The 8,899-nt window shown below is 33.1% G+C and overlaps 1 protein-coding gene across 5 annotated transcripts in view; it reads left to right on the top strand.

Annotated features, from left to right (window-relative positions):
* LOC117171303 (sodium/potassium/calcium exchanger Nckx30C) overlaps positions 1-8,899 on the top strand; it is a 207,802-nt gene that overhangs the window by 79,843 nt on the left and 119,060 nt on the right. For 2 of the 5 annotated variants that reach the window (XM_033358472.1, XM_033358468.1), the window contains one exon: positions 6,065-6,317. In XM_033358472.1, coding sequence (XP_033214363.1) covers positions 6,065-6,317 — 253 coding nt within the window. Of the gene's footprint in view, positions 1-6,061; positions 6,333-8,899 lie in introns of all 5 variants that reach the window. The other 3 variants (XM_033358470.1, XM_033358467.1, XM_033358469.1) reach the window with 2 other exon arrangements.

The following is an 8,899-nucleotide window of genomic DNA, read 5'->3' as shown; positions in this document are numbered from 1 at the left end:
GTGTGCAAAAAGCATTAAAAATAATACTTGGAAAACACTGTTAGTTGATATTTTTTTGCTCTTTTTTTGCTCTCTGATAATATATGATACGTTCCCTAAAATCTATCCCTCTGTCATACATACTCACCCCTCGTGATCAAAAACTTTTTAAATGTTGTAAAACCACATAAGCTTTTTTTACCAATTTGAAGCGACGCTTATGTACCATAAAACTTTTGATTTCGGAGGAGTTCAAGTTGCCATAAATATATAACCCCACGTTGAAAGATGTAACTGGACGATACGCATATAATTCTGTTTATTCCAATGATATTGTGTTGCTTGCTTAGCTACAATACATGATGTTGTAGTTTCCAAATCCTGAATTGGCGTGCTACCTCACACGTAATGAAATTTTACAGTATGTCATACATTTCGCGCTACACTACATGTACTGGGGAGCTCGACGGTGACTCCGCATATTACAACACTTACAACACTTACAACACTTACAACACTTACAACACTTACAATAAATGTATTGCACTTTTGTTATTTCAATATTGTGTTTACAATTTTACCTTACACTTGTAATGCAAAAGTGTATAATTTGAAACACTTCTAACAGTACAGATTTGTGTGACTGAATCTTTCATATCAGAGTTTGCATGATCTAGGTATACTGAAACGGCTGTCATACTAAATGTAGGGCCATGTAGCATCAATAATTCCTTGTCACTAATAGTATATTGTGTACCTAGGAGCATAAATAGACGTTTGCATTACGATACTTCATGTAAGAAAGGTATTATTTACAAGTTTATCGCTTATGTCATTAGAGGTGGTTGGCGCGGCAATAATCATACGCCCATGAACGGAGTACAATTACGAGCCCAATATACTCCTAGGAGTATTATGGTCTCATTATTTTACCACACGTATGTGCATTTGCTCGCGCCCCTCCTGTTGTGTAAACGGGTACTTTCAGGACTGAGAAGTTAAATCTCGAAGAAAAATATGTAAAATTGAAGGAAAAATAAGTTCACATACTAAAATTCAAGTTCTTTGAAGTTGGGGTTATATTTTCACGGCCATAGCTAATAAACACTGCAAAGACAGCGTATTATTTACAGACTAGTTTCAGGCATTACAATAAGGTTCAGAAAAAACAGTCTCGAGTGGTACTAGAATGAGGGCGCAGTCCCATGGATGTATTTTAGCAGAGTGGCAGATTTGCGGAGTAGGTTATTCGACTAATCAGATGATTGCAGGAAATTTGCTGAACAGTGTTCCGAAAGTGATAATTTCAACTCGCGCAGGGACTTGAGAATAGCTTAGCGTCTGCGGTTGTAATGTTTTCGAATATTTGAAAAGAGCTTGACAAGTGAAAAAAATTGATGGTTAAGTGGTCCGTACCATATATTTTTTTTTCAAAAAATCCATTTTCTAAAAACTATAGATTCTTGTAGTGGATATGTGTAGAAATGCTATGAAAATTATTATTTTGTTCAGAACTTTCGAGAATAGGTTGAAAAATGCAGATCAACACAAAAGTCTCGAGCGCGCTAAGCGTCCATTTGGAGCGTGAAGCGTATAATTGCTATAAATCTGCTTCCTTGGCTATTTTACGTATATTTTGGTTATACGTATAAACATATATATATAACGGATATACGTATAAACTTATATAACGGATCTAACGTATATAATCGAACATACGTATAAACTCTGAACGCATTTTTCTTTAAACAATGTTTTTTGACCTGGTTGACGTAAATCAGAAAAAAAATATTGCACCGATTAAGCTGAAATTTATACTATATACTAGAATTATAGTGATCGATTAATATTTCACTCTTTTTAAAAATTAATTAACGTCAAAAAAATGGAAAATTTTACAAATCCGCCATTTTGTATTTTTTTTCGGATTCAAATAATCCTAGTGTATACCATAGGGACAAGTATACTCTTTACTAATCTCGGTAATTTTTTTATTTCGGATGCTTCAAAGTAGAGTTATCGTGTCAACCAGTTTCAAGCAGAACTAACTTTAGGCAGCCATACCAAATTTTCAGGACGACTAGACAGCTTAAACAAAATTAGATCTGCAAAATTATTTCTTAAATTCAAACAAATTTTTGTAAATGAGCGTATAAAAATCATTCGATATAGAGCGAATTCCACATGAAAAACTGAATCATTATTTACCTTGAAGTTCTCCTTTCAAATTATGTAAAATGTTTTTAATCTAATTTTTAAATTGATCATAGGCTTTTTCCTGAATAAAATCCGACCCGCCATTTTTGTTTTCACAAGTCACATATCTGTCAACCAAAATTTTTTTTCTTTATCGACAGGAGCTCAGTTTTCAGTAGGTCATTGAAGTGTGCAGACGTACATGCGTGTTCTCCAGCAATTAGTGCCAAAAATGACTTTTTTCTTTTTTCTGATTGTGAAAGTTATCGTTATTTGTATTAGTTGTTCATCGAATTCAATCGGGTAAATAGCCTTTATTATAGTATTAGACCTAACCTTTCAAAATTTGAAGAGATTTTAGCATAGTATTGCCGTGTGGTGCTCCCGCCACGTTATTGCGCGTCAAATTATGCTTGTGGACAGAAGTGGGTCATTCTTTGCAGACAGAAGTGGGCCACTGCATTGACGTTCTGTTTCGACATTTAGTGCTTTTGTGTAAACTAATCAAGTGGTTCTATGAATTAATTTGAATGTTTTAGCGATCATTCCGCCAAAAAAAGATAAACCGACTGGCCAACTTTTCAACGTCAGCTGAAACGCGTTGATACCGAATTTGAGGATTTTGCTAAGGCCAGCGGTAAAAAATTGTTGGATTTCCTCAAAGAAAGACCGAGATACGGTCTCATCTGAAGTGCGTCGACATCGGAGATGGAAGCTATGTCGCGTGCCAAAATTGTGAATCTGATCTAGATTTGACCGACAAGGAATAATTTTCTTGGCCTTTTTTCATCATTAATTTGTTTACTTTTTTTGTATCTCTGAGGCAAAATAATACGCAATATCAAACATAAAAATTGGTTCCTACAATACGATTTATTAAAAAAATTAATCATTTAATATAAATAATCATAGTGCTTGATCCTACATTTGTTTTAGATAAAAAACTTGGGTGGCCTACTTCTGTCTGCAAAATCGTGAAATCGCAAATTTCTCTTTTTTTACGTAACGATGGAAAACAATATGTTAAAATTAAAAAAATTTAAATATGTTTTTGCCGAAAGTTAGGTAATCCCTTTCTCTACAAATAGACGCAAATAGTGTTGAAAAGTATTAATTTTTGAACATTCTATAGCATGAAAACCAAAGTGTGGCCAACTTCTGTCGGTACTACTCTACTGTTTAACGAGATGAACTCGATTCTTTTCGTCGTTTTTGCGAAGCTCTTATTCCTGAAATACTGAACAAGAAAAAAACTTCATAACTAAAATACAAAATTAGCGAACAATATCTTTGTATCGGTTTAGTTATTATATCTGTTCAAAATTAATAATGATTTAAAACAGAAGCGAACAATTTCTAAAAAGATTTTTTTCATTTCAAAAGATAATAAGAATTATTGTAGAATAACTACATAGATTATAACCTGCATGTCCAAAAAAGAAAACGAACTTCTTCACAATTCGTTTAGAAAATATGGTGTCAATAAATTTAGGACTTGTATGTATTTCTTTGTAAGTTTTCATGAAATTATTTTATTTTTGTGAAATTTCCAACAACTGGATTTTTGTATAATTGTTGGTTAACCCATTACAGTTTTAAAACATGCTTATAACACCCCATATTTACTTTCTTTTCACAAATTATCTGTAAAAACATAGTAATCTTTTATTTTATTATGTCCATACTTGCTCCAGAATAATTCCCGTCGTTATTACACATTTTGACAAACATTTTAACCACTTATTTTCTTTTTCACTTGTCAAACGTAATATAAATTCCTAAATTATCATGCCACCTTAACTATACAAAAATTCGTGTACATACCTTTTACTTATATGTTTTGAAATAGAAATACGTCTGGTTGAAAAGAAGCTCTTTCACAATCATTTCTTTTAGTGCAATTTACGTAAATATAAAATAGTGCACTATGTATCAACACGTAAAAAAACGTTATTAATAATATTAAAAAGAAAAGTATGTTTTTAAATAGGTTCTTCTGATTCAACATAAAAATATTTTTATAATCAAAGAAAGTTTATTTGATAAAAATATAAATAACTTCAGGTAGTTTCTTCTATTTAAAGAAATCGTTTGTTTGACTTAAAACAAAATTATTTTGATTATAAAATCTAATTTAAATCGTTAAAATGTGAGATAAAGAAGTGCACGGCATCCTTACATCGTAGGGATTTTCAGAAAGCATAGCAGCTTTCTACAGTGTGAATATATACTTTTATACTGCACGACCTAACCTCCCTTTTATGTAAATCTTTGTTACTTCTGTGCACAATTTCGTCACAATTTATCTTTTTACCTCAAATTTTCGCGAGGAAGTCTAAATTAAGAAAGAATAAAATTCAATTAAATATTCAATTAATATTGTAATAAACTTTTTTACTCAGGTGAACAAATAGACCATGCAAGTTTTTTGAAACTCGAGGAAGTCAATTTATTAATAATTCACTATTGGAATCAAAGAAAATGTATACTTATTTTAAACTAACCTGTTCTCTTTTTTCACACAAAAATGTTATTTAATTTAAATAAATGTAAAGGTCAATTAAAAAATTATATTTCTTTAATTTAAAGAAATTTTTCATTTGAAGCAATCAAATATTTCTTTCATTTAAAGAAATTTTCAGTTTAAAGTAACAAAATGTTTCTTTAAGTCGAATAAAAAGTCAATAACAAAATTTCTTTAATTCAAACAAATGTTTCTTTTACCGTATATCAATACTTGAATGTCTTTGATTTAATGAAAGTTTCTTTGATTCCATACGCCATTGATGCACACGATAATTTTGGCCCTACCCTTCTTGAAAAGAAGCATGTGAAGCAGATAAAGGATGTTTGGTGCTCGTGACAATTTTAAATTATAAACAAAAAGATGAAATAGCGTACTTAGCAGAAGGGAGACTCTGGAGTCCAGCGGTGTAATTTTCTCATAGATAAATATAATTTTCTCCACGTTCTGACTTGTGTGGTGTAGTATATGTGTATCGGTCATAAAGTTTTATGTATCGGACGTAAAGTTTCATGTCGGCCTGGCGGCGAAGTGCGCATATCCGAACGTTACTGGGCTGGTAGCGGCTAAATTATGCCTGCTTCACGTGCATGCAATGACTCGTTTTCAAGGGGGATCGGACAAAAAATAGTTTTTCCAGCCAGGCTATAAAAACTTTAAATACTTGATTTATGATATGTGAACATATTTCCTGCAATTTTACATGTTTTTTAAAAAGATTTAACAAGAAAAACTTTCATTGAGAACAAAACACTTGATGCTACAGGGTTATAGATTGTATTATGACAGGAATTCCAGTACAGCTGGATCATGCGAAATCCGACATAGAAGATTAAGCCAAAGAAGTTTATAACTTAGAAATACAATTTAAAATACTTGAAGGACAACAAAATTTTCGCCCAGGTATAATACGTTATCAATAATCATAATGATATGTATGATTAAAATACCCATTCCACATGGTTGTAGCTGAGCGTGCAATACAATATTGTTGGAATAACCAGAATTATGCATGTACCTTTTAATATTTCTTTCAGTGAAGGTACCTTGAAATATTCTAAAGTACGTGAAATTTCCTAAAGTTTCTAGAACTATCCTGAAGTGTGCAAAATATCATTAAATATCTTGAAGTAAATTGAAATGTCTTAAAGGACGTGATATATCTTGAAGTCAGAAGTACAAGTATACTTGATCGCTTGATTTGTCAATCTCCCGCTGTTGTTTATTAACGAACTAATGTATACAGTTTCCGTGAAATTCACTGATAGTATGAATCTATGAAAGCTACTCGCATGCAATTCGATTAATGTTTCGTTTGTTTGAATTAAGCCACTAAAGATGTTATTTATAATTTTGTTTCAGCAGCATCCGAATGCAACAAACAGCAGCGAAACGAGTGTGGGTGGCGTTTCTGGTGCGTGCGGAAGTAGTGGTATGCCCGCAGCAGCGGAAGCAGGATGCAGCAGTGGGGCAGGTACCGGGACCAGCAGAGGAGCCAGCAATAGTGGTCGTGGCGGTGAACAAAGTCGCAGCCACAGTGGTTCTACACACAGCCACGCCAAATTCAGGCATGGCTTACTACAACTCATGATCCACACAATCGATCCTCTCCACGACGGTCAGTCCCCCGCCGGTATACCTTCCACACTCTATCACTCTCTCGCTTGCTTGCATGTTTGCTGGATTGGCTCGCTCGCTTGCTTACATTTCAGCACGCTAAACAAATTTTCCTTTTGACCGCCTAATTATGCGCCTTTTTATAATGGATTTGTAAAAAATTTAATTTAATAATAATTAATCAATTAACCCGTTGAATTCAGCTGGAGTTACAAGTACCCCAGGTCGATTTCACGGCTGCGTATATTTTAATACACATTTTTGTCAACTTGATCAATGATAATTTATCCAAAGAAAATTAGTGTATCACAAAGAAGAGACCTTAAGCTATTTTCAATAAAAATTTACTGCGACATATTGGTAATTGGGCCCCATGTGCCTGTTATGATAATATTCAAACGTGTGACCTCAGCGGGTTAATTAATTAATTAATTAATTTATTTATTTATAGCCTAGAAAGTATAAAGCTCGCTGGCGCTTATTTCGCAGAGTGAGAATAATCCCAGACTGATGGGGCGAGATCACAATATTATTAAACGAAATACAACAATTTCATTTCAAATACACACAGAGACTTTGCATGTAAATTTCGTTTTTAAAATGCACATTAAAAAAAAAGTGTTCAAAATGATACCGAAATCAATATCATTTTCATATGCAACAAATATGATACCGAACTCAAGAGCATTTTGATCGGCCGGAGTGAATGATCGACTTTTGAGATCATAATGATCTGATGCGGGATCACGTATAAAGTCAAACCAAGATGGCTGACGGTCTTTGAGTACTTTAGCATATATGCAAGCTTTTTATGGTTTCTGATCGTGCAGTGCAATTGAAAAGTTGAAAAAATAATGAAATCTGATATTAGAAAATATCACCTGTTAACTGTAGTTGTCACTTACGTGCAGTTGGATACAATTTTTAGGTTATGTCATTATGACACCGGCGCAAAGAACTGGCGGCCATTTTGTTTAGTCTGACAAATGAATAAAAAAATAAGATCAAATTGATCTGAATGGACAGATCATCATGATCTCGAGAGTCAAATGACCGTTGGAGCAAAATGCTCTGCAACAAAATTGATCCTTTTTTTTACTGTGTGGAACCAAATTTAATTTGTGTCGTTTTTTGTTTTTTAAGGGAGGTTCAGAATAGTTTACTTTTTGGTATTATATATTAGAAACTTTTATATTTATCATACGAAAATTAATTTATTCTTTCTTGTACATAATTGATCTGGGGGAGGGGGCGATTATATACATTTTTTACTTTAATTTCCACATCCACTTTTTCTAAATTCACGTTGTTTTTTTATTAAATTGTAATAATTAAATTGTAAAAAAAGACGACTAAAGTGAAATTCGAAGAAAAAAGAGTGGAAGTTGAAGTGAAAAAGTTACATAATCCCCCGTAAACATTTAGCGAACGACCATTAATCAAGTTGGGTTTTTTATATTTCGCCTCTCCCCCCGCCCTTATTGTACGGGCCCGTATGATTTTTATAACTCCTCACTTCTTACGTAAGATTTTATATTTTTTCTCAGGATATATCAACAATATATCAATTACTTTTGCTGTAAACTATATTTTAAACGAGTTAAAATTTTTGAAATATTTTCAGCGAATTGAAAGAATTTCAACAGATTTCAAGGGATTTTATGGCATTTCAAATGATTACAAAGTATTTTAAGCAGCCACAACATTTTTACTAAATTTAACGAGTTCCAAAACTCTTGAGACCTTACAAGGGAGAGACTGTTAAGGATTTCGCGGCATATAAAAGTTTTTTAAGGGACTTCCACAAGGCTTAATCTTATTAAAGGGATTCGAAGAGATTATGTACGATATACATAGAATTCAAAGGATTTAAAAGAATTTTCACATAATTTAAAAACTTTTAAGGAACTTAGAAAATGTTCAGAAGAATGCACAAGATTTCAAAGATTGACAATGAAAATATTTCCAGGTGTTGCCAGGAATTTTATGAAAGGTGTCTTAGGTATAAAAGTCAACTTAAGGTTAGCATTTTCTTTAAAGTTGCATAAATATGGGCGTCCACTTCAAAAGGGCTCTTATGGCCAGCATGGATTTACGTATAGGTTCGTACAGCCAGATTAATTCCCGGATTTTTAATCCCAAGAATAACTCTTTGGGTTGAAAAATAAGTCGCTAGGACTTTTCTGAATTTGGAACTTCGAAAAACCACTTTTTGAACAAAGCACATTTGAAGTTGGCGTATGCCATTCACGCGCATGTTATACATGTCCTTCAAACATGAAATATACCACTTCCGATTGCTTTTAAAACATTGGCAGAGTTCTAATAGATTTAGTTTGGATCTTATTGTTAGTTTCATCTTATTCCCAAACTCGAAAAAAAATCATTTTCACCCTTTCTTAGGATAACGCAAATATCTCCTAAACTAAAACCGGCCATAAGGGCCATTTTCATGCGGACGGCCACAAGTAGTAAATGTCAACTTAAGGTGGCTTGGGCGTTTGGTGCCGTACAATGTGGGGGGCACTGTGGGGGCTATCTATCATGCGATCAGTCTTTATTTGAATTTTATTGATATACGCA

This window comes from Belonocnema kinseyi, chromosome 4, assembly GCF_010883055.1.
Source record: "Belonocnema kinseyi isolate 2016_QV_RU_SX_M_011 chromosome 4, B_treatae_v1, whole genome shotgun sequence".
NCBI lineage: Eukaryota > Metazoa > Arthropoda > Insecta > Hymenoptera > Cynipidae > Belonocnema > Belonocnema kinseyi.
This window is presented reverse-complemented; position numbering and strand designations above follow the sequence as displayed.